Source organism: Mercenaria mercenaria, chromosome 4, assembly GCF_021730395.1.
Source record: "Mercenaria mercenaria strain notata chromosome 4, MADL_Memer_1, whole genome shotgun sequence".
Taxonomy (NCBI): domain Eukaryota; kingdom Metazoa; phylum Mollusca; class Bivalvia; order Venerida; family Veneridae; genus Mercenaria; species Mercenaria mercenaria.
Genome location: NC_069364.1, coordinates 43,474,027 through 43,499,326, shown reverse-complemented (window position 1 = coordinate 43,499,326; position 25,300 = coordinate 43,474,027). Strand labels below are relative to the sequence as shown.

Sequence of the window (25,300 nt, the reverse complement as noted above, 5' to 3'; positions counted from 1 at the left end):
CCAAAAACAATATTTAATGAAAATCGAAACGTGCAATCATATAATTTTCCTCCTGTTCAATGTCCTGTCTTATCTTCTCGCCAGTGTCGTCCTTAGCAAGGTGTTTGACAAACTCCCAGTAGATTGGCTCCTCCTCCTCTTCGTCGTCGTCCTCCTCCTGAAACATATCAAAATGATCACGCTTGAACAAAACTAAAATCGGACACCATGTTACTTAGTTTATTCGACATGATTCACACAGTGTCTTCAATCATGAGTGTTTGAGATTTTCCAGGATACCACAAAAATAAGCTTGTTCTCCACAAGAAACTGACAGCTTCCTCGAATGGACCGTGTTTAGAGAACAATTCGTTTCAGGCACTTTGTCTCCTGTATAGCCGTCACAAATTCGCACTTCGATTTACCTCAGCTAAATATGAAATCATATACCAGTAATAAGAAAGACTGGTGTCAATTTGACTCGAATGTAGAAAACTACGCATTCATGTTTCTATCCTCTGCAAATTCTCTCTATACAGATTTTAACATTTGGTAAAACAGAACAAAATAAGGGTAACATCTGAGATAGAATGGAAACAAATTTTAAGATTTAATCTTCATTGTAATTAATATTTGCACGTATTTCACTCACTTCTTCAGACGTATATTCCTCATCTGAATCAGTATCCCACTCCGCCTCCTCTAACAACTGCGCCTCTCTGTACGCCTGTTCCATTGCTTTTACACTCCTCTCTAGTTTCTCCCGTATTCGTTGTTTCTCTGTTTCCAGCTTTGACATGATGCACGGCACTTGTCTTCGGGGTTCATATGTTTGTCTGGTAAACTGCTCAGGATAGGCTGATGGTATCAGTTCGTACCATATTCCACGACGACAAATTAAGTACTGTAATTGAAACATGCATATTTGAACTTTTATGAATGATCTTTATTCATGTGTTATAAATCATGAGCGACTTTCACAAGTATTTACAACTAACACGGATGAAAGAAATTTCACAAGCAAGAGGAATGTAGTCAAACTCTGGCAGGACGATTTTTATACAGTCGGACCGGCATATTACGAAAGGAACATTCACAAAATAGAATGATACAGTGGTTACGTGTCAGACTCGTGAACGTCGCTGGTGAACAAAGATTTCACAAATTACACAAGTCCCAGTGTGTTGTGTATATATATACTTCTAGACTTTTCTACCTAAATGTCTTTATATTTAACATGAGATATCCAGTCATAAAGATGTCTTGAAAACTTGTCACATACACCTATATTAGCTTTGAATAAATGCTTTAATTACACACGTCTGATATAGCCACAGACTGAACGAGCAAAATAAGTTGTTTTGAACGTGGAGTTAGAGTTAGCAGTAATATCACCTCAAATACGTTTAACTTGTTCTTTGTTGATCTTTAAGCCAGAAAACACTTTAAAATATCATGAACATTTTTTTTAAATTTTATAAAGTGTTGAAATGACACAGACATGTTTTATTTAATGTAGCTATTTTTTGACAGTTCCATTTGGCACGAATGGTCACCAAAACTTCTTTTGAAGGCAGTTGGGCGTACAGTGGCTTTGGAATGGACCAGCATTGACCAAAAATTCATCAGGCATCACATACTTTTTATGTTACAAAGAATTCTTCATCTTGTTAGATGGAATTACGGTCATACACACAGCGTTGAATCATTTATCTTTGAACGGGTCGTTTTATATGTGGCGGCTGCATAGACATATATGTTCAGCGTAAAATCGAAATATTTTTCACCGAGAGAACATTACATGCATTTTTTGCCACAAATGATAGAAAAGTATTTTGATCTTACGTGTAAAACAAATATTGTTATTTTATTTTACGATTTAACCAAATATTGTCAATGTTATAGGTTTTCACAAGTGAAAAATATCGAATTATTTTATTGTGAAAGTTCTAGATATTTTTCACAGTTCACTGACTGAAAAAAGATACATAGCTAAACTGTCTTACATATTATTTATACATAAGAGATCAGTAAGTAAGTCATTTGAACAATGGGACGAATTTAAAGCACGTAAAAAAACACAACAGAAACACAACGACACAAACGCATTGATTAGGATGACTTTGAGGAAGTTCTAAAACTGTAATGTTTGCTTACATTAACAAAACCCAAACCGCTTACCCTGTCGTGAATCAGGATTAACAGTACTACACCTATTCCAGGTATGTAGTCAATAGTCGTAATTTTTGTTCTATGATGTAAAAAGCTGAACATTTTGATTCTGTGTTGCCTTATCTTCTGTGATAGCTGTAACTTATGACGATGACGTCTTAATAAAACGTCATAACTGACGTAAACACTGAACGTCGTTTTATGACGTATTTATTAATATAATTGGACGTAGAACATACGTCGGATATTTTCGTCTGGCCAATTTTAATTTCAACGATACCCATTCGCAATACTTTAATGTTGCCACTATTTGTCGATTCGGAATTTTGAAGTAATTGTTTTCACTCTTATAGTCTTGAAAAATGTTTACTGAGAATACTCGATAAATGTTTACTGCGAATACTCGGTAAATGTTTAGGTAAATGTTTACTGTGAATATTCGGTAAATGTTTACTGCGAATACTGGGTAAATGTTTACTGTAAATACTCAGTAAATGTTGACTGTGAATACTCGGCAAATGTTTATTGTGAGTACTCGGTAAATGTTTACTGCGAATATTTGGTGGTTACTGTGAATGTTTAGGTAAATGTTTACTGTGAATACTCGGTAAATGTTTACTGTGAATATTTGGTGAATGGTTACTGTGAATACTCGGTGAATGGTTACTGTGAATATTCGGTAAATGTTTACTGTGAAAGTTTGGTGAATGGTTACTTTGAATACTTGGTAAATGTTTACTGTGAATACTCGATGAATGTTTACTATGAATACTCGGTAAATATTTACTGTGAATACACGGTAAATGTTTACCGCAAGTATTTGGTTAATAGTTACTGTGAATAATCGGTAAATGTTAACTGTGAATACTCGATGAATGGTTACTGTGAATACTCGGTAAAGTTTTAGGTAAATGTTTACTGTGAACACTCGGGAAATGTTTACTGTGAATATTTGGAGAATGGTTACTGTGAATGTTTAGGTAAATGTTTACCGTGAATACTGGGTGAATGTTTACTGTGAATACTCGGTAATTGTTTACTGTGAATATTTGATAAATGGTAACTGCGAATACTCGGTAAATATTTACTGTGAAAGTTTGGTGAATGGTTACTGTGAATACTCGGTAAATGATTACCGCAAGTATTTTGGTTAATAGTTACTGCGAATTCTCTGTAAATGATTACTGTGTATACTCGATGAATGGTTACTGTGAACACGCGGTAGATTTTGAGGTAAATGTTTATTCTGAATAGTCGGGAAATGTTTTACTGCGAATATTTTGTGAATGGTTACTATGCATAATCGGTAAATGTTTACTGCGAATACTCGGTAAATATTTAGGTAAATGGTTACTGTGAATACTCGGTAAATGTTTACTTTGAATGCTCGGTGAATGTCTACTGTGAATATTTGGTGAATAGTTACATGTACTCTGAATACTCGGTAAATGTTTACTGTGAACAGTCGGTAATTGTTTACTGTGAATACTCGGTAAACGTTTACTGCAAATATTTGGTGAATGGTTACAGTGAATACTCGGTAAATGTTTACTGTGAATATTCGGTGAATGGTTACTGTGAATACTCGAAAAATGTTTAGGTAAATGTGTACGGTGAATACTCGGTAAATATTTACTGTGAATATCTGGTGAATGGTTACTGTGAATACTCGGTAAATGTTTACTGTGAATATCTGGTGAATGGTTACTGTGAATACTCGGTAAGTGTTTACTGTGAATATTTGGTGAATGGTTACTGTGAATACTCAAAAAATGTTTAGGTAAATGTTTACAGTGAATATTAAACATTTATACTCGAAAAATGTTTAGGTAAATGTCTACGGTGAATACTCGGTAAATGTTTACTGTGAATATCTGGTGAATGGTTACTGTGAATACGCGGTAAATGTTTACTGTGAATACTCAGTGAATGTTTACTGTGAATACTCGGTATATGTTTACTGCGAATACTCGGTAAATGCTTAGGTAAATGGTTACTGTAAATACTCGGTGAATGGTTACTGTGAATACTCGATAAATGTTTACTGTGAATACCCGGTAAATGTTTACTGCGAATACTCGGTAAATGTTTACAGCGAATACTCGGTAAATGTTTACTTCGAATACTCGGTGAATGTTTAGATAAATGTTTACTGTGAATACTCGATGAATATTTAGAGAAATCTTTACTGTGAATACTGGGTAAATGCTTACTGTGAATATTTGGTGAATGGTTACTGTGAATACTCGGTAAATGTTTACTGCGAATACTCGGTAAATGTTTACAGCGAATACTCGGTAAATGTTTACTTCGAATACTCGGTGAATGTTTAGATAAATGTTTACTGTGAATACTCGGTAAATGTTTACTGTGAATATTTAGTGAATAGTTACTGTGAATACTCGGTAAATATTTACTGTGATTACTCGGTGAATGTTTACGGTGAATACTCGGTAAATATTTAGGTGAATGTTTACATTGAATACTCGGTAAATGTTTACTGCGAATATTTGGTGAATGGTTACTTTGAATACTCGGTAAATGTTTACTGTGAATACACAATGAATGTTTACTGTGAATACTCGGTAAATATTTAGGTAAATGTTTAATTTTAATACTCGGTAAATGTTTTCTGCGAATATTTAGTGAATGGTTACTTTGAATACTCGGTAAATGTTTACTGTGAATACACAATGCATGTTTACTGTGAATACTCGGTAAATATTTAGGTAAATGTTTAATTTGAATACTCGGCAAATGTTTTCTGCGAATATTTGGTGAATGGTTACTGTGAATACTCGGTAAATGCTATGGACATTTTAATTAGCAAACTCCTGAAAACCAGCTGGATAACTTTCTTTTTCATTAAGGAATTCTACACCGCGAGAAAGGTTTCGAAGCTGAGGTGTTAGAGTGCTAATACTTTCTACGATCCCACTATTACCTGCTACTTTTATTATCCAGTTTTGTTTTAAACCCTGGTTTTATACTGTCTCATCAATTGTGTACATATTATGTGTGTACGAATACTAGGATTAAAAAAAGAGTCATTGTATTCAAACAAAAGGGATTTATTTGTTCAATATTCATAAAAAGAAAGAAAAAAACCTAATGAAAATCGAAACGTGCAATCATATAATTCTCCTCCTGTTCAATGTCCTGTCTTATCCTTTCGTCAGTGTCGTCCTTAGCAAGGTGTTTTACAAACTCCCAGTAGATTAGCTCCTCCTCCTCTTCGTCGTCGTCCTCCTCCTGAAACATAACACAATAATCACGCTTGAACAAAACTAAAATAGGACACCATGTTACTTAGTTTATTCGGCATGATTTACATAGTGTCTTCAATTATGAATATTTTAGATTTTCCAGGACACCACAAAAATAAGAAGCTTGTTCTCCACAAGAAACTGACAGCTTCCTCGAATGGACCGTGTTTAGAGAACAATTCGTTTCAGGCACTTTGTCTCCTGTATAGCCGTCACAAACTCGCACTTCCATTCACCTCAGCTAAATATGAAATCATATACCGGTAATAAAATGACTTATGTCAATTTGACTCGTATATAGAAAACTACGTATTCATGTTTCTATCCTCTGCAAATTCTCTCAATACAGTTTTTAACATTTGGTAAAACAGAACAAAATAATGGTAAGATCTGAGATAGAGGAATGGGAGCACATTTTAAGATTAAAACTTCATTGTAATTAATATCTGCACACTTTTCACTCACTTCTTCAGACGTATATTCCTCATTTGAGTCAGTATCCCACTCCGTCTCCTCTAACAATTGCGCCTCTTTGTATGCCTGCTCCACTGCTTTTACACTCCTCTCTAGTTTCTCTCGTATTCGTTGTTTCTCTGTGTCCGCCTTTGACATGATGCACGGCATTTGTCTTCGGGGTTCATGTGTCTGACTGGTAAACTGCTCAGGATAAGCTGACGGTATCAGTTCGTACCATATTCCACGGCGACAAATAAAGTACTGTAATTAAAACATGCATATTTGAACTTTTATGAATGATCTCTGTTCATGTGTTATAAATCAGCAGCGGCTTTCACACGTCTTTACAACTAACCCGGATAAAAGAAATTTTACTAGCAAGGGGAATTTAGTCAAATACTGGCAGGACGATTTTTATACAGTTGAACCTGCATATTACATTACAAAAGGAATATTCACAAAAAAGAATGATACAGTGGTTACGTCTCAGAATCGTGAACGTCGCTGGTGAACAAAGATTTCACAAATTACACAAGTACCAGTGTGCTGTGTATATACTTCTAGACTTTTCCACCTTATATTTAAAATGATATATCCAATCATAAAGATGTCTTGAAAACTTGTCACTGACACCTATATCGGTTTTGAATAAATGCTTTAATTACACAAACCTGGTACTGGAAAATTACTAAGCCTCAGACTGCACGAGGGAAATGAGTTGTTTTGAACGTGGTGTTAGAGTTAGCATAACCTCAAATACGTTATAATGATAATAATAATAATAACAGTAATAATAATAATAACTTTATTTAAAGAAGGTAACACATAATGATATATAACAGTGTTAGAACATATTTAACATCTTAAGATTCAACGTTTAACTTATACTGTGTTGGTCTTTAAGACATAAAACACTTTAAAATATCACAAACTGTTTTTTAAGTTTTATTAAGTGTTGAAATGACACAGACATGTTTTATTTAACGTAGCTATTTTTTAACAGTTCCATTTGGCACGAATGGTCACCACAACTTCTTTTGAAGGCAGTTGGACAGTGGCCTTGGAATGGACCAGCACTGAACAAAAATTCATCAGGCATTGCATATTTTTTATGTTACAAAGAATTCTTCATCTTGTTAGATGGAATGACGGTCATACACACAGCGTTGAACCATTTATCTTTGAACGGATCGTTTTATTTGTGGCGGCTGCATAGACATATTTGTTCAGCGTAAAATCGAAATATTTTTCACCGAGAGAACATTACATGCATTTTTTCACAAATGACAGAAAAATATTTTTATTTTATTTGATGATTTAATCAAATATTGTCAATGTTATAGGTTTTCACAAGTGAAAAATATCGAATTATTTTACTGTGAAAGTTCCAAATATTTTTAAACTGGCTTACATATTCATCATAAATATGTGATCAGTAAGTAAGTCATTTGAACAATGGGACGAATTCAAAGCACGTATAAAACAGAAACACAATGACACAAACGTATTGATAGGATGACTCTGAGAAAGTTTTAAAACTGTAGATTTTTGCTTAAATTAACAGAAACCAAACCGCTTACCCTGTCGTGAATCAGGATTAACAGAACTACACCTATTCCAGGTATGTAGTCAATAGTCGTAATTTTTGTTCTATGATGTAAAAAGCTGAACATTTTGATTCTGTGTTGCTTTATCTCCTGTGATAGCTGTAACTTATGACGACGACGTCTTAATAGAACGTCAGAACTGATGTAAACAGTGAACGTCGTTTTATGACGTATTTTTTAAAGATATTTGGACGTCCAACGCACGTCGGATATTTTCGTCTTGCCAATTTTAATTTCAACGATAACTATTCGCAATACTGTAAGTTTGCCAATATTTGTCGATCCGGAGTTTTAAAGTGATTGTTTTCACATTCACTATATAGTCTATATAGTCTTGAAAATACTCCATTCATTGGCTATTCTGTGTGGACCGTTAATTAGTGTTGAATCTCTGAGATTTTCCCGAATGACAAAGATGGTCTTGTTCGTAGGGAGGAGATTTTCGAACATTACAGATTACTCTTAATTAAGCCTTTATCTTCGTCTCTTTGCGTACTTAGAATTTTAAAAGATACTCAGTGAACCTCACAGTAAAGTATTTTATCTTTAGATATTTGCTTCGTATGTAGAAAAATACTTAATACTCAAGTATATATAATTTTACTTAATATATAAATTAACTGTGCATAAAGAGCTATATTCTTAATAAATTGTAGCGCAGCAAACAATACTCCCAGTTTTTTAGCGGTAGTACACATTTCTACATGTGTGTCATCGATCACACAAAGAAACGATTTCGAACAAGCCTCGGAAATTATTTTCTGAGGAAAATGTCTCGGATTACAGGGCGAATTCTGTGCTATGTGGGTTGGCATTTCACAGCATGAATTTTCAATAAAGGAAATACCAAAATTTCCCTTTTTTCTAAGTGATAAATCTATGATACTGTGGACAGAAATCCATATGGAAAAATGGGTTGTTAGGCGAAATGACAAAAATTTTGTTTATTTTTTTTTTTTTGTTACATAATTTGGTCACTTAAATTTTCCGGGGCATAAAAGGGATATTGTCAAAATCTGTTACATGCCAAACAGATATACCAATTCTTTGAAATGCCGACCTACTTTCGTTTTTGAAGACTGAAGATAACATAAAATTCGAAATCAATAATACTTTACTCAAACATCCGATACCGAAGCTGTCCGAAATCATTTCTTCCTGTATTCGGCATCCCAAGACGTGAGTACGTCATGTGGCAATTCTGAGAAATACGTTTTATTCTTGCACATCGGACTGGCGTTTCCGGTGATTTTACCCATGCCGGCAAAACCTCATTACCGCCCAATGTGCAGGTGCCCTCGGGACGGATATTTCTATCCGATTCGTAAACACATGACAGATATTATTATTCGGGTAGATATCACGGTTGCATTCCTTTTGCGCAGATTTATACCTGTCGGGTAAAATGGTTTTGTTCAAAACTGCTTTGGAAATATCGACAGTATCGTATATCATTCCTGTAACAGGCCGCGCGACAGCATGTCATTGCTATGGTACGGCAACATATCAATTGTCTGGGCTTGTTGTTATCCCCCGCCGATGAAATCGGGAGAGGGGTATTGAAATGGCGTTGTCCGTCCGTCACATGCGTGCGTCCGTGCGTGCGTCCGTCCGCAGTCATTTCTCAGTAACTAGCAGGTAGAATTTCATGAAACTTAAAATAAACATGAACCAACATACTGCGATGATGCCGTCAGGTTTTTTTTCGATTGGTCAATTTCCCTTAGATTTCTTGCCCTTGATTTAATGAAAAATGCCCAAAAATGTCCGTCCGCAGCCATTTCTCAGTAACTATCAGGTAGAATTTCATAAAACTTGAAATAAACATGCATCAACATACTGCGATGATGCCCGTCAAGTTTGTTTTTGATTGGTCAATTTCCCTTAGAGTTATTGCCCTTGATTTAATGAAAGATCCACGCCTGCAGCCATTTCTCAGTAACAAGCTGGTAGAATTTCATGAAACTTGAAATAATTATGAACCAACATACTTCGATGATGCCTGTCAATTTTCTTTTAATTGGTCAATTTTCCTTAGAGTTATTGCCCTTAAATTGTTTAAAAATCTACAGATTTATACATAACAAACCAACCAATTGGTAGAATTTCATTAAACTTCTTTCATTCTTTATCATGAACATTTATTATAAACATGTGAAGTTGTGTACCCACACATGGTAACCATCTTGCCTTGGTCACACATCCACCTCCTAACCCCACCCCCTCCCCCCGAAAAAAAAAAATCATTCCTTTTCATTATTTTTGTTTTCAAACCTTCAATGAATATTTATCAACATGCAAAGTTGTACCTATCCCGCACCTCACTCCTCCACCCAGTCATGTCCACCACCCCGATCATGCATCACCCCGTCACCCCCTCTCCATTTTTTTTTCATTTTTAATTTTCCATCAATATTTATAATCAACATGTGATGTTTTGTACCCTCACCCGGTCACCCCCGCTGCCCGACCCCCCAACCAAAAAATATCATTCATTTTCTGTTAAATTGATTTTGACTAATGAAATTATTTGCTTCTTAGTAACATCCTTAACTTTTTGCCGAATATATTTTTTTTGCCATTCCTCACCACAAACCCTTTCGGCGGGGGATACCAATTCATCGAATTTGCTTGTTGATTTCTATATTTCAATCATCGGTCTGTATGCAACCAATTTTCAAACTTCTACGGAACTTTCCGATTTATTGCTGGTCTTTATAAAGTAATAACTGTTTTACAAGAAGGCTATTCGCATATGTGACAACTCACATATTGCGTAAATGTAAGTAGCGAGCCGACAAAATACAGAAAACATATAGAAATGACAATACAACGTTTTTAATGGAAAGCAATTTGTAAACACTGCCGAAATGGGGGCGTGGATGCGTTCACACCTGTCGCACCAACCTGTCTACGCCCGTGCAATACTCTTAGCATTTGACTGAAACGTGTGCTTTCAAATAACTGCTATAAGGTACCGGTATGTAATACCCCTTACGAAAAATAACTGCTTAATGCGAATGTTTCCTGCGAATAAGAAGTTGTTCAAATATCAGTTTCCGTTCAATTAATATTAAATTTATGTTCACTTTTCACAAATCAGATTTGCTGCGAATAGATTTCGCTGTGGTTGCTGCGAGTGCTCGAAGAACGTTTGCGGCTCGAAATTGCTGTGAATATTTGGTGAATGTTTACTGTGAATACTAGGTAAATGTTTACAGCAAATGCTCGGTGAATGTTTACTGTGAATACTCGGTAAATGTTTAGGTAAAGGTTTACTGTGAATACTCAGTAAATGTTTACTGTAAATACTCGGTTAATGTTAACTGTGAATAATTGGTAAATGTTTACTGTGAATACTCGGTAAATGTTTACAGTGAATATTTGGTGGATAGTTACTGTAAATACTCGGTAAATGTTTAGGTAAAGGTTTACTGTGAATACTTGGTAAATGTTAACTGCAAATACTCAGTAAATGTTTAATGTAAATACTCGGTAAATGTTTACTGCGTATACTTGTTAAATGTTTACTGTGAATACCCGGTAAATGTTTACAGTGAATATTTGGTAGATGGTTACTGTGAATATTCGGTAAATGATTATTTTGAATACATGGTGCATGTTTACCGTGAATACACGGTAAATGTTTACTGTGAATATTTGGTAAATGGTTACTTGGATACTCGGTAAATGTTTACTGTGAATACTCGGAGAATGTTTACTGTGAATACTCGGCAAATGTTAAGGTATATGTTTACTGTGAATACTCGGTAAATGTTTACTGCGAATATTTGGTGAATGGTTACTGTAAATACTCGGCAAATGTTTACTGTGAATACTCGATGAATGGATACTGTGAATACTCGGTAAATTTTTAGGTAAATGTTTACTGTGAATATTTGGTGAATGGTTACTGTGAATACTCGGTAAATGTTTACTGTGAATACTCGGTAAATGTTTACTGCGAATACCCGGTAAATATTTACTGTTGATATTCGGTAAATTCTAGTTTGAATACTCGGTGAATGTTTACTGTGAATACTCGGTGAATGTTTACTTCGAATACTCGGTAAATGTACTGAGAATATTTGGTAAATGGTTATTGTGAATACTCGGTAAATGTTTACTCTGAATGCTCGTTGAATGGGCACTGTGAATACCCGCTAAATGTTTAGGTAAATGTTTACTGTGAATACTCGGTAAATGTTTTTGGCGAATATTTGGTGAATGGTTACTATGACATCTCGGTAAATGTTTACTGTGAATACTCGATGAATGGTTACTGTGAATACTCGGTAAATGTTTACTGCGAATACTTGATGAATGGTTAATGTGAATACTCGGTAATTGTTTAGGTAAATGTTTACTGTGAATACTTAGTAAATGTTTACTGCGAATATTTGGTGAATGGTTACAATGAATAGTCGGTAGAGGTTTACTGTGAATATTTGGTGAATATTTACTGTGAATACTCGGTAAATGTTTACTGTGAATACTCGATGAATTGTTACTGTGAATACTCGGTAAATATTTACTGCGAATATTTGGTAAGTGGTTACTGTGAATAGTCGGTAAATGTTTACTGGGAATACTCGATGAATGGTTACTGTGAATTTTTTACTGCCAATATTTGGTGAATGGTAACTGTGAATACTTTATGAATGTTTACTGTGAATACTCAGTAAATATTTAGGTAAATGTTTAATTTGAATACTCGGTAAATGTTTTCTGCGAATATTTGGTGAATGGTTACTGTGAATACTCGGTAAATGTTTACTGTGAATACTCGGTAAATGTTATGGACAGTTTAATCAGCAAACTGCTGTAAACAAGCTGGATGACTTACTTCCATTAAGGAATTCTACACCGTAAGAGTGGTTTCGAAGCTGAGGTGTTAGTGGGCTAATACTTTCTACGATCCCACTATTACCTGCTACTTTTTTTATCCAGTTTTGTTTTAAACCCTGGTTTTATACTGTCTCATCAATTGTGTACATATTATGTGTGTACGAATACTACGACTAAAAAATGAGTCATTGTATTCAAACCAAAGTAATTTATTTGTTCAATATTCATAAAAAGAAATAGAAAAGACTAATGAAAATCGAAACATGCAATCATATAATTCTCCTCCTGTTCAATGTCCTGTCTTATCCTCTCGTCAGTGTCGTCCTTAGCAAGGTGTTTGACAAACTCCCAGTAGATTGGCTCCTCCTCCTCTTCGTCGTCGTCTTCCTCCTGAAACATATCAAAATAATCACGCTTGAACAAAACTAAAATAGGACACCATGTTACTTAGTTTCTTCGACATGATTTACACAGTGTCTTCAATCCTGAGTACATTATATTTTCCAGGACCCCACAAAAATAAGGAGCTTGTTCTCCACAAGAAACTGACAGCTTCCTCGAATGGACAGTGATTAGAGAACAATTCGTTTCAGGCACTTTGTCTCCTGTATAGCCGTCACAAACTCGCACTTCCATTCACCTCAGCTAAATATGAAATCATATACCGGTAATAAAATGACTGATGTCAATTTGACTCGTATATAGAAAACTACGTATTCATGGTTCTATCCTCTGCAAATTCTCTCAATACAGTTTTTAACATTTGGTAAAACAGAACAAAATAATGGTAACATCTGAGATAGAGAAATGGGAGCACATTTTAAAATTTAAGCTTCATTGTAATTAATATCTGCACACTTTTCACTCACTTCTTCAGACGTATATTCCTCATCTGAGTCAGTATCCCACTCTGCCTCCTCTAGCAACTGCGCCTCTTTGTATGCTTGCTCCACTGCTTTTACACTCCTCTCTAGTTTCTCCCGTATTCGTTGTTTCTCTGTTTCCGCCTTTGACATGATAGATTGCACGTGTCTTGGTGGTTCATATGTCTGTCTGGTAAATTGCTCAGGATAAGCTGACGGTATCAGTTCGTACCATATTCCACGGCGACAAATAAAGTACTGTAATTGAAACAAATATGTTTGAACTTTTATGAATGATCTCTGTTCATGTGTTATAAATCAGCAGCGACTTTCACACGTCTTTATAACTAACCCGGAAAAAAAGAAATTGTACAAGCAAGGGGAACTTAGTCAAATACTGGCAGGACGATTTGTATACAGTTGGACCGGCATATTACATTACAAAAGGAATATTCACAAAAAAGAATGATACAGTGGTTACGTGTCAGACTCGTGAACATTGCTGATGAACAAATATTAGACAATTACACAAGTCCCAGTGTGTTGTGTATATACTTCTAGATTTTCCCACCTAAACGTCTTTATATTTGAAATGATATATCTAATCATAAAGATGCCTTGAAAACTTTTCAGATACACCTATATCGGCTTTGAATAAATGCTTTAATTACACACACCTGATACTGGAAAATTACTAGGCCACAGACTGCACGAGCGAAATTAGTTGTTTTTTAACGTAGTTTTAGAGTTAGCAGTAATATCACCTCAAATACATTTAGCTTATACTGTGTTGATCTTTAAGCCAGGAAACACTTTGAAATATCACAAACTGTTTTTTAAAATTTTATAAAGTGTTGAAATGACACAGATATGTTTTATTTAACGTTTTATTTAACGTAGCTATTTTTTAACAGTTCCATTTGGCACGAATGGTCACCACAACTTCTTTTCAAGGCAGTTGGTGGCTTTGGAATGGACAAGCATTGACCAAAAATTCATCAGGCATTGCATATTTTTTATGTTACAAAGAATTCTTCATCTTGTTAGATGGAATGACGGTCATACACACAGCGTTGAATCATTGATCTTTGAACGGATCGTTTTATTTGTGGCGGCTGCATAGATATATATGTTCAGCGTAAAATCGAAATATTTTTCACTGAGAGAACATTACATGCAGTTTTTTCACAAATGACAGAAAAGTATTTTGATCTTAAGTGTAAAAAATATTTTATTTTATTTTATGATTTAACCAAATATTGTCAATGTTATAGGTTTTCACAAGTGAAAAATGTCGAATTATTTTACTGTGAAAGTTCCAGATATTTTTCACAGTTCACTGACTGAAAAAAGATACATAAGCTATGATTTGGAGTTTTATTTGCAAAAACTTACATATTCATCATATTCATCACTAAGTAAGTCATTTGAACAATGACACAAACGTGTTGATAAGATGACTCTGAGAAAGTTTTAAAACTGCAGATGTTTGCTTAAATTAACAAAAACCAAACCGCTTACCCTGTCGTGAATCAGGATTAACAGAACTACACCTATTCCAGGTATGTAGTCAATAGTCGTAATTTTTGTTCTATGATGTAAAAAGCTGAACATTTTGATTCTGTGTTGCTTTATCTCCTGTGATAGCTGTAACTTATGACGACGACGTCTTAATAGAACGTCAGAACTGACGTAAACAGTGAACGTCGTTTTATGACGTATTTTTAAGATGATTGGACGTCCAACGTACGTCAAATATTTTCGTCTGGCCAATTCTAATTTCAACTATAACCATTTGCAATACATTAATTTTGCCAATATTTGTCGATCTGGAGTTTTAAAATGATTATTTTCACATTCACTATATAGTCTATATAGTCTTGAAAATTAATTTTGTATATAGAGCTATATTCATAATCAAATGTCATACAGTATCAGTGAAGAGTGAAAAATACTTCCTGTCTTTCTTTTAGTGGTAGTACATCTTTATACATGTGCGTCATTGGTCACACAAAGAAATGATTTCGGATGAGCATCGGAAATCAATTTCTGAGATTACAGGACGAATTCTGTGTAATTTGACGTTATCGAAAACTAAAGTGGGCTGGCATTCACAACACTATGTCTGTTCAATATATAAGATGAATTTTCAATAATTTAAAAGGAAGTGTCTAAATTAATCATATTTCTAAGTCATAAATCTAAAATACTGTAGACAGAAATCCACGACATGGAAAAATGGATCGTTTTTTGAAATCTATGATATTTAAGCTATTTACATAATTTGGTCACTTTACTGAGGCAAAATAACACGACACATGTCAAACAGTTGTATTAATTCTTTGAATTGCCGACCTACGCATGTTCGTTTTCGATGACTGCAGAAAATCAAATATTATAATATAACACTTTACTCAAAAATCAGATACCGAGGCTCCCCGAAATTATTTCTTCGTATGTTCGGCATCCCAAGACGTGAGTACGTCATGTGGACATTCTGAGAAAGACGTTTTATTCGGATAGATATCCCGGTTGCATTGCTATCATTCATATCTGTCAGGTAAAATGCCTTTATATTAGTCAAAACTGCTTTGGAAAACTATCGACAGTACCATTCCTGTAACAGGCCGGGCGACGGCATGCCATCGCCATGGTACGGCAACATATCAATTGTCTGGACATGTTCTTAATTTCTGTAAATCAATCATCGGCATGTACTATATTACTGTATGCAGCCAATTTTCAAACCTCTACGGCAGTTTTTAAGATAAATTGTTGGTCTTTGTAAAGTAATAACTGTTTTAGAAGACCATTCGCAGATGTGACAACTAACATATTGCGTAAATATAAGTAGCGAGCCGACAAAATACAGAAAACATATAGAAATTACATTAAAACTTTTTTAATGGAATGCAATTTGCAAACTTTACCGAAATGGGGGTGTGGATGCGTTCACACCTATAGCACAAACCTGGCTACGCCCATGTAATACTCATAGAATTTGACCGAAACATGTGCTATCAGTTACCGGTATGTAATACCCCTTACGAAAAATAACAGCTTAATGCGAATGTTTCCTTATGTATTGTGAGCTATTTATGAGAAGTTGTTCAAATATCAGTTTCCGTTCATATAATATTAAATTCATGTTCACTTTTCACATGCAAATCAGATTTGCTGCGAACAGATTTTGCTGCGGTTGCTGCGAGTGCTCAATGAACGTCTGCGGCAAATATTTAGTGAATGGATATGTTTGTTTGTTTGTTTTGGGTTTAACGCCGTTTTTCAAAAGTATTTCAGTCATGTAACGGCGGGCAGTTAACCTAACCAGTGTTCCTGGATTCTGTACCAGTACAAACCTGTTCTCCGCAAGTAACTGCAAACTTCCCCACATGAATCAGAGGTGGAGAACTAATGATTTCAGACACAATGTCGTTTATCAAATTGTCACGGAGAACATACGCCCCGCCGGAGGATCACGCGATCCGTAGACCAACGCTCTTACCTACTGAGCTAAACGGACAGGCACGAATGGATATTGCTGTGAATATTTGGTGAATGTTTTCTGTGAATACTCGGTAAATGTTAACTGCGAATACTCGGTAAATGTTAAGGTAAAAGTTTTCTGCGAATACTCGGTAAACGTTTACTATGGATACTCGGTGAATGTTTACTGTGACTACTCGGCGAATGTTTCTTGCGAATACCCGATAAATGTTTAGGTAAATGTTTATGGCAAGCCGATTGTCCAATAATTACGTGAACCCTGGTTCACGGTCGAAAAACTAGGATTAACGATCGATAAACTAGGTTTTTCGAACGTAAAACTAGGTTTTTCAAATACTTACCTATATTTTCGAGCGAAAACATAAGATACCGGGCGTAAACCATAGTTTACGCTCGTGAACCCAGGTTTACGTCCGTTAAACTAGGTTTTCGCTCGAAAAAATAGGTTAGTATTTGAAAAACCTGGTTTTACGTTTGAAAAACCTGGTTTATCGAACTTAAACCTAAGTTCACGCTCGTAAACCCAAGTTCACGTTCGTAAACATAGGTTCACGCTCGAAAATATAGGTTCAGGTCCGTAAACTATGGTTCACGGTCGTAAACATAGGTTCACGTCCGTAAACATAGGTTCATGACAGTAAACCCATGTTCACGCCCGAAATTCATTGTTGATTCTGTAATCCTAATAAATTGACCGTAAACCATGGTTTACGTTTGATAAACTAGGTTTCTCGATTGAACTATGAGTTTCGGTCGTTATCCTATGTTTACAATCGTTATCCTATGTTTACGCTCGTAAACCCCGGTTCACGCTCGTAAACCATAGTTTACGAACGTGAACCTATGTTTACGACCGTGAACTGGGATTTACAATCGTGAACCTACATTTACGAGCGTGAACTATGGTTCACGGCGTTATCCTATGTTTTCGCTCGAAAATATAGGTTAGTATTCGAAAAACCTAGTTTTACGTTTGAAAAACCTAGTTTATCGATCGTTAATCCTAGTTTTTCGACCGTGAACTAGGGTTCACGTAATTATTGGACAATTGGCTTGCCATATAATTACAAATCGATAAACACGGTTTTACGAAGGTAAACTGTAGTTCATGGCCGTAAACCTAGGTTCACGCTCGTAAATATAGGTTCACGGCCGTAAACATAGGTTAACGGCCGAAATTGATAGTTGATTTCATAATCCTAGTATATCAATCGTAAACCATGGTTTACGTTCGATAAACTAGGTTTCTCGATTGAACTATGAATTTCGGTCGTTATCCTATGTTTACGCTCGTAAACCATAGTTTACGAACGTGAACCTATGTTTACGACCGTGAACTGGGGTTTACAATCGTGAACCTACATTTACGAGCGTGAACCTTGGTTCACGGCGTTATCCTATGTTTTCGCTCGAAAATATAAGTTAGGATTCGAAAAACCTAGTTTTACGTTCAAAAAAACCAGTTTATCGATCGTTAATCCTAGTTTTTCGACCGTGAACTAGGGTTCACGTAATTTTTGGACAATTGGCTTGCCATAAATGTTCACTGTGAATATTCAATAAATTTTTACTGTGAATACTCGGTAACTGTTTACTGTGAATGCTCGGTGAATGTTTACTGTGATTACTAGGTAAATGTTTACTGCGAATACTAGGTAAATGTTTAGGGCAATGTTTTTTGTGAATACCCGGTAAATGTTTACTGTGATTACTCGGTAAATGTTTACTGCGAATACTGGGTAAATGTTTAGGTAAATGTTTACTGTGACTACTCGATGAATGTTTACTGTGACTACTCGGCGAATGTTTCTTGCGAATACCCGGTAAATGTTTAGGTAAATGTTTACTGTGAATACTCGGTAAATGTTTAATGTGAATGCTCGGTGAATGTTTACTGTAATTACTCGGTAAATGTTTACTGCGAATACTCGGTAAATGTTTAGGTAAATATTTACTGTGAATACTCGGTAAATGTTTACTGTGAATACTCGGTGAATGTTTACTGTGACTACTCGGTGAATGTTTCTTGCAAATACCCGGTAAATGTTTAGGTACAAACTCAGTAAATCTTTACTGCGAATATTTGGTGAATGGTTACTGTGAATACTCTGTAAATGTGTACTGTGAATACTTGGTGAACGTTTACTGTGAATACTCGCTAAATGTTTACTGAGAATGTTTGGTAAATGTTAACGGTGAATACTCGGTAAATGTTTACTGTGAATATTCGGTGAATATTTAATGTGAACACTCGGTAAATGTTAAAGTAAATTTTGACTGAATACTCACTAAAGATTTACTGCGAGTATTTGTTGAATGTTTACTGTGACTACTCGGTGAATGTTTCTTGCAAATACCCGGTAAATGTTTAGGTAAATGTTTACTGTGAAAACTCGGTAAATTTTTACTGCGAATATTTGATGAATGGTCACTGTGAATACTCTGTAAATGTTTACTGTGAATACTCGATAAATGTTTACTGAGAATGTTTGGTAAATGTTTACGGAGAATACTCGGTAAATGTTTACTGTGAATACTCGATAAATGTTAACTGAGAATGTTTGGTAAATGTTTACGGTGAATACTCGGTAAATGTTTACTGTGAATACTCGGTGAATATTTAATGTGAATACTCGGTAAATGTTTAAGTAAATGTGGACTGTGAATACTCACTAAATGTTTACTGCGAGTATTTGCAATTGGTGAATGTCTACTGTGAATACTCGGTAAATTTTTATGTAAATGTTTACTGTGAATACTAGGTAAATGTTTACTGCTAGTATTTGGTGAAAGCTTACTGTGAATACTCGGTAATTTTTTATGTAAATGTTTAATGCGAATACTAGGTTAATGTTTATTGTGAATACTCGGTAAATTTTTATGTAAATGTTTACTTTGAATACTAGGTAAATGTTTACCGTGAATTCTCGGTAATTTTTTATGTAAATGATTACTTTGAATACTCGGTAAATGTTTTCTGCAAATACTAGTTAAAAAGTTTACTGCGAATGCTCGGTAAATGTTTTTTGCGCATACTCGGTAAATGTTTAGGTAAATGTTTACTGTGAATGATCGGATACTGTTTACTGTGAATACTTGGTGAATGTTTACATTGAATACTGGGAAAATGTTTACTGCGAATACTCGGTAAATGCTTACTTCGAATTCTCAGTAAATATTTTCAGCGAATACTGGTTAAATGTTTACTGCGAATACTTGGTAAATGTTTACTGTAAATACTCGGTAAATGTTTACTTTAAATATTTCGTGAATGGTTACTGTGAATATTCGGTAAACGTTTACTGGGAATACTCGTTGAATGTTTACTATGAATACTCGGTAAATGGTTAGGTAAATGCTTACTGTGAATACTCGGTTAATGTGTACTGTGAATATTTGGTGAATGGTTACTGTGGATACTTGGTTAATGTTTAATGTGAATAATCGATGAATGGTTACTGTAAATACTCGGTAAATTTTTAGGTAAATGTTTATTGTGAGTACTCGGTACATGTTTACTTTGAATGTTCAATGAATGATTACTGTAAATACTCGGCAAGTTTTTAGGGAAATGTTACTGTGAATACTCGGTTAATGTTTACTGAAAATATTTAGTGAATGGTTGCTGTGAATATTCGGTAAATGTTATGGGCGGTATAATCACCAAAGTCCAGCTGGATGACTTCCTTTCATTAAGGAATTCTGGACAGAAAGAGAGGTTTCAAAGGTCAGGGGTTAATGGGTTAATACATTCTACGATTCCACTATTACCGGCTGCTTTTCTTATCCAGTTATATTTTAAACTCTGGTTTTATACTGTATCATCAATTGTGTACATATTATTAGTGTACGAACACTAGGATTAACAAAATGAATCAATGTATTCAAACAAAAGAAATTTATTTGTTCAATATTTAGAAAAAGAAAGAAAAAAAAAACAACAACAAAAAACTGCCTAATGAAAATCGAAACGTGCTATCATATAATTCTCCTCCTGTTCAATGTCCTGTCTTATCCTCTCGTCAGTGTCGTCCTTAGCAAGGTGTTTTACAAACTCCCAGTAGATTGGCTCCTCCTCCTCCTGAAACATATCAGAACAAAACTTAAATTGGACACCATGTTACTTAGTATATAAGACATGGTTTCATACAGCATACAGTCTCTTCAACCATGAGGTCAGACTCTGCTATTAATTTTTCCATAGGCTTCCATTGTAAGAAATGACTCTGTAGGACCCCCTCAACACTTTCATTGACACAGGAGGTGCCATTTCCCCTGTCAAATAGCCTTCCAGACACTAAAAACACCATTTTTATATGGGAATGCCCGATCCATTTTTTTTCTATTTCCATTCAAAGACAACCACCCTCATCTGTGCATGGAATTTAGTGATGAATTTCCAACTAGTACTTACTCCACTAAATTGCTAATTTCAGAGTTAAATATATAGCCACGAAGCTATAAAAAATTCAAATCTGAGATAAAGGAGCAATACACAAAGGAAGCACATTTTAAGATTTAAGCTTCATTTTAATTAAAATTTGCACGTATTTCACTCACTTCTTCAGATGTATATTCCTCATCTGAGTCAGTATCCCACTCCGCCTCCTCTAACAACTGCGCCTCTCTGTATGCCTGCTCGACTGCTTTTACACTCCTCTCTAGTTTCTCTCGTATTCGTTGTTTCTCTGTGTCCGCCTTTGACATGATACACGGCATTTGTCTTCGGGGTTGATGTGTCTGACTGGTAAACTGCTCAGGATAAGCTGACGGTATCAGTTCGTACCATATTCCACGGCGACAAATAAAGTACTGTAATTAAAACATGCATATTTCAATTTTTATGAATGATCTCTGTTCATGCGTCATAATTCAGCAGTGACTTTCGCAAGTATTTACAACTAAAACCCGGAAAGAATGAAATTTTACAAGCAAAGGGAATTTAATCAAACATTGGCAGGACGATTTTTATACAGTCGGACCGGCATATTACATTCAAAAGGAACATTTACAAAAGAAACGGTACAATGGTTACATGTCAGACTCGTAAAAGCTGCTGATGAACAAAGATTAGACAATTACACAAGTCCCATTGTGTTGTGTATATACTTCTAGACATTTCCACCTAAACGTCTTTATAATTGAAATGATATATTCAGTTCTAAAGATGTTTTGAAAACTTGTCACATACACCTATATCGGCTTTGAATAAATGCTTTAATTACACAAACCTGATACTGGAAAATTACTAAGCTTCAGAATGCACGAGCGAAATGAGTTGTTTTGAACGTGGTCTTAGAGTTAACAGTTATATTACATCAAATACGTTTAACTTATTCTGTATTAATCTTTAAACAAGAAATCACTTTGAAATATCACAAACTGTTTTTTAAATTTTCTTAAGTGTTGAAATGAGACAGACCGTTTTATTTAACGTAGCTATTTTTTTAACAGTTCCATTTGGCACGAATGGTCACCACAACTTCTTTTGAAGGCAGTTGGACCGTGGCTTTAGAATGGACCAGCATTGACCAAAGATTCACCAGGCACTGCATATTTTTATGTTACAAAGAATTCTTCATGTAATTAGATGAAATGGCGGTCGTACACAACGTTGAAGGGTTTATCTGTGATCGGATCGGTTTTTTTGGCGGCTGCATAGACATATATGTTTGTTTCAGCGTAAAATCGAAAATATTTTTTTTACCGAGAGAACACTAGATGCATTTTTTTTTCACAAATGATAGAAAAATATTTTGATTTTACATGTAAAACAAATATTTGATGATTTAAACAAATATTTTCTCTGTTATAGGTTTTCACAAGTGAAACATATCAACTTATATGCGTAGCCAGAGCTTCAAAAATGATACGCACAACGAGGCACGAAGTGCCGAGTGGGGGAGGGTGGGGGAGGGGGTTTCCTCCCCCTGGTGGGGGTTCGAGGGTCTCCCCCGCGAAATTTTGGAGACTTTGATAAAAATCGAACATTCTGACGCATTTTTTGGGCATATAATTCAAGGGGTCTTCGGACATTTTAAAAGGTCAATATTTTGAAAATATTAACCAGGGAAATTTTGGAGACTTAGATAAAAACGGTACATTCTAACGCATTTTGTGGTATATAATTCTAGGGGACTTCGGACATTTAAAAGGTTAATATTTCGAAAATTTTAACCGCTGAAAGTGCCAGTTTGAATAAGATAATGAGAAATATTAACATTGACATAAACTGCTTCGACCTCCCCAGAGGTATCTTCAGGTGGTGATGGGAGCGATAACACTCATAGCTTTCCCTGCGACCGTCTTTTTTTATTTATTTAAAAACATATTTTTCGGCGACGCCGTCTAAATTCGTTTTCGTTTTCATATGCCACGTGACTTCAGTTTGCCAATCAAACTACTTGATAACGCATTATAGATAATTTATCAAAACGGAAGATGTATGCAACACTCTGCCTGATTGGACGAGAGTGTCAATTTCTTTCACTCTGTTGACTGTGCTACGCTGAGTGAAATGTAGACAAAGTGTTTATCCTAAACGACGCTGCTCACAGTTTTACAGCCAACTTTGGCTCAGTATATTTAGCAAGAATATTGATATATCTCAAAATAATAAGTAAGTTTGATAAAGATGATAAAAACCTGTTCAAATACCAACATATACCAAATCAAAGAAAGAGCTGAATACGGTCTGCGTATCACATGAATAAGGGTGTGATAAGAGTCTTTTATGTAGAGAAGTGCTTTTTAAAGGATTTTCCTTGTTACAATTGTCGTCAGTATATGAAAAGGTTTCTTGCTTTTGTGACTTATTCAGTTTGCATATTAAAATGAGTACTTGTTTGCTTTGATATATTTGTTACAAATTATTTAACTGATTTGTTATATATGAATATTTTTTTTTAGTATTGTATGCAAGTATTGAACTCAGTTGAAATCTGTTTCATTATATATATGCTATATAATGACTGAATCTCATTTTACACTGAAATGAAGGTACGTTGCATACAGTTTATCTATGTGATATAACTACGGTCAAACTTTGCTTATGCGGTCAAAATTTGCTTATGAAACAGAAATATTGAAATAATAACAATTGTATGTTTTGCTTGACCTTCACTTTTTATAGGTGTGACGTCATTGTCCAAAGATTCACGAATAGCGAATATGCATTTGTTAAAGCGGGATCAGTTAGCCTATTTTAGAAATAAATAAAAATAATAAATAAAAAAATCCTTTGATTGATTTTTTCTCATGTATTCTAATCAAACTTGATTTGTAGCATCTTTATTAGGCCCGCAGCCAACTTTTTTCAGCTGGGACTTTTGACCCCTTTTAGGGGCTGCTAGAGCTAAAACTAGAAATGCCTTTATACAGCGCCTTATGAACAGCTTGGTGGATCTTTGTCATACTTAGTCTGGAGCATCATTATAAGGTCCTCTTCCAAATTTATTTATAAAGGAACTTGGGCCCTATTAGGGACCACTATAGCTAAAAGTAGATATGCCTTTCTTCATATTAACCACTAAAATGTAATGGATTTTTATCAAACACGATGTGTAACAATATCGTAAGGTCTCCTGCTATTTTGTTACAAATGGGGATAGGGACCAATTTAGCTAAATATATAAAAACGTTTAATGACCTCTTTTCATGAACCGCTTTATGAATCTTCATCGAACTACTGCTGTAATTATTCGTCTAAGGATAAACGAAACAAAATTGCAACCCTACGAAACCTTTGCGAAAAATTAAAAGAGAACCATTTAAATTGTTAAAGTGCGGTGTTAAGTTTTGCAATTTGAAAAATGTTAGATGAAAGATGAATGTTAGATGAAAAATTTATAAACTTCTTTCCTTATTACAATTCGCCGACCATCATTTTTAAAGATATTTCTTGTTTTCTTTTATTTTATTCTTTTTTAATAATATTTTCTGCTAACGACAGGTGCCTTACATTACTTGCACACGTACTATGTTTAAGCATATAAGTGATGCGGAATTCAAAACCCAATTCAATGAAATAAGTCACTGTCGGAGGTATCTTACTCAACTGCTTACATTAAAAATGCTGTAATTTAGTAACTGGCTTACATATTCATTATAAATATGAGATCAGTAAGTAAGTCATTTGAACTACGGGACGAAGTTAAAGCACGTAAAAAAACAGAAATACAATGACACAAACGTATTCATTAGGATGACTTTGAGAAAATTCTTAAACTGTTATGTTTGCTTACATTTACAAAAACCAAACCGCTTACCCTGTCGTGAATCAGGATTAACAGAACTACACCTATTCCAGATATGTAGTCAATAGTCGTAATTTTTGTTCTGTGATGTAAAAAGCTGAACATTTTGATTCTGTGTTGCTTTACCTCCTGTGATAGCTGTAACTTATGACGACGACGTCATAATAGAACGTCATAACTGACGTAAATATTGAACGTCGTTTTATGACGTATTTATTATTATTATACCTCACATAAATGGCCAATGCAAATTTCCGATTAGTTTAACTTGAATAATACATCATATTACCAAGTGATTTTATATTACATGCGCAAAATCGTTATTTTCAATTTCTGCGCAGGTGATA

At 34.8% G+C, this 25,300-nt stretch overlaps 4 protein-coding genes across 4 annotated transcripts; all 4 read right to left on the bottom strand.

Moving 5' to 3' along the window:
• Nucleotides 1-2,284, bottom strand: LOC123553352 (uncharacterized). Its single transcript, XM_045343085.1, has 3 exons — nucleotides 2,161-2,284; nucleotides 632-883; nucleotides 1-157 (listed from the first exon to the last, which is right to left on the bottom strand). Exons 1-3 carry the CDS (start codon nucleotides 2,251-2,253, stop codon nucleotides 14-16), a joined length of 489 nt encoding a protein of 162 aa, XP_045199020.1. The 5' UTR covers nucleotides 2,254-2,284; the 3' UTR covers nucleotides 1-13.
• Nucleotides 2,285-5,084: 2,800 nt separating this feature from the next.
• Nucleotides 5,085-7,572, bottom strand: LOC123553353 (uncharacterized). Its single transcript, XM_045343086.2, has 3 exons — nucleotides 7,454-7,572; nucleotides 5,883-6,134; nucleotides 5,085-5,403 (listed from the first exon to the last, which is right to left on the bottom strand). Exons 1-3 carry the CDS (start codon nucleotides 7,544-7,546, stop codon nucleotides 5,260-5,262), a joined length of 489 nt encoding a protein of 162 aa, XP_045199021.1. The 5' UTR covers nucleotides 7,547-7,572; the 3' UTR covers nucleotides 5,085-5,259.
• Nucleotides 7,573-12,549: 4,977 nt separating this feature from the next.
• LOC128556745 (uncharacterized) lies at nucleotides 12,550-14,837 on the bottom strand. The gene is made up of 3 exons (XM_053542409.1): nucleotides 14,713-14,837; nucleotides 13,198-13,449; nucleotides 12,550-12,718 (listed from the first exon to the last, which is right to left on the bottom strand). Exons 1-3 carry the CDS (start codon nucleotides 14,803-14,805, stop codon nucleotides 12,575-12,577), a joined length of 489 nt encoding a protein of 162 aa, XP_053398384.1. The 5' UTR covers nucleotides 14,806-14,837; the 3' UTR covers nucleotides 12,550-12,574.
• A 5,478-nt stretch (nucleotides 14,838-20,315) lies between these two features.
• Nucleotides 20,316-25,083, bottom strand: LOC128556744 (uncharacterized). The gene is made up of 3 exons (XM_053542408.1): nucleotides 24,966-25,083; nucleotides 21,259-21,510; nucleotides 20,316-20,779 (listed from the first exon to the last, which is right to left on the bottom strand). The coding sequence occupies exons 1-3, from the start codon at nucleotides 25,056-25,058 to the stop codon at nucleotides 20,654-20,656; spliced, it is 471 nt and encodes a 156-aa protein (XP_053398383.1). The 5' UTR covers nucleotides 25,059-25,083; the 3' UTR covers nucleotides 20,316-20,653.
• Nucleotides 25,084-25,300: the final 217 nt, after the last annotated feature.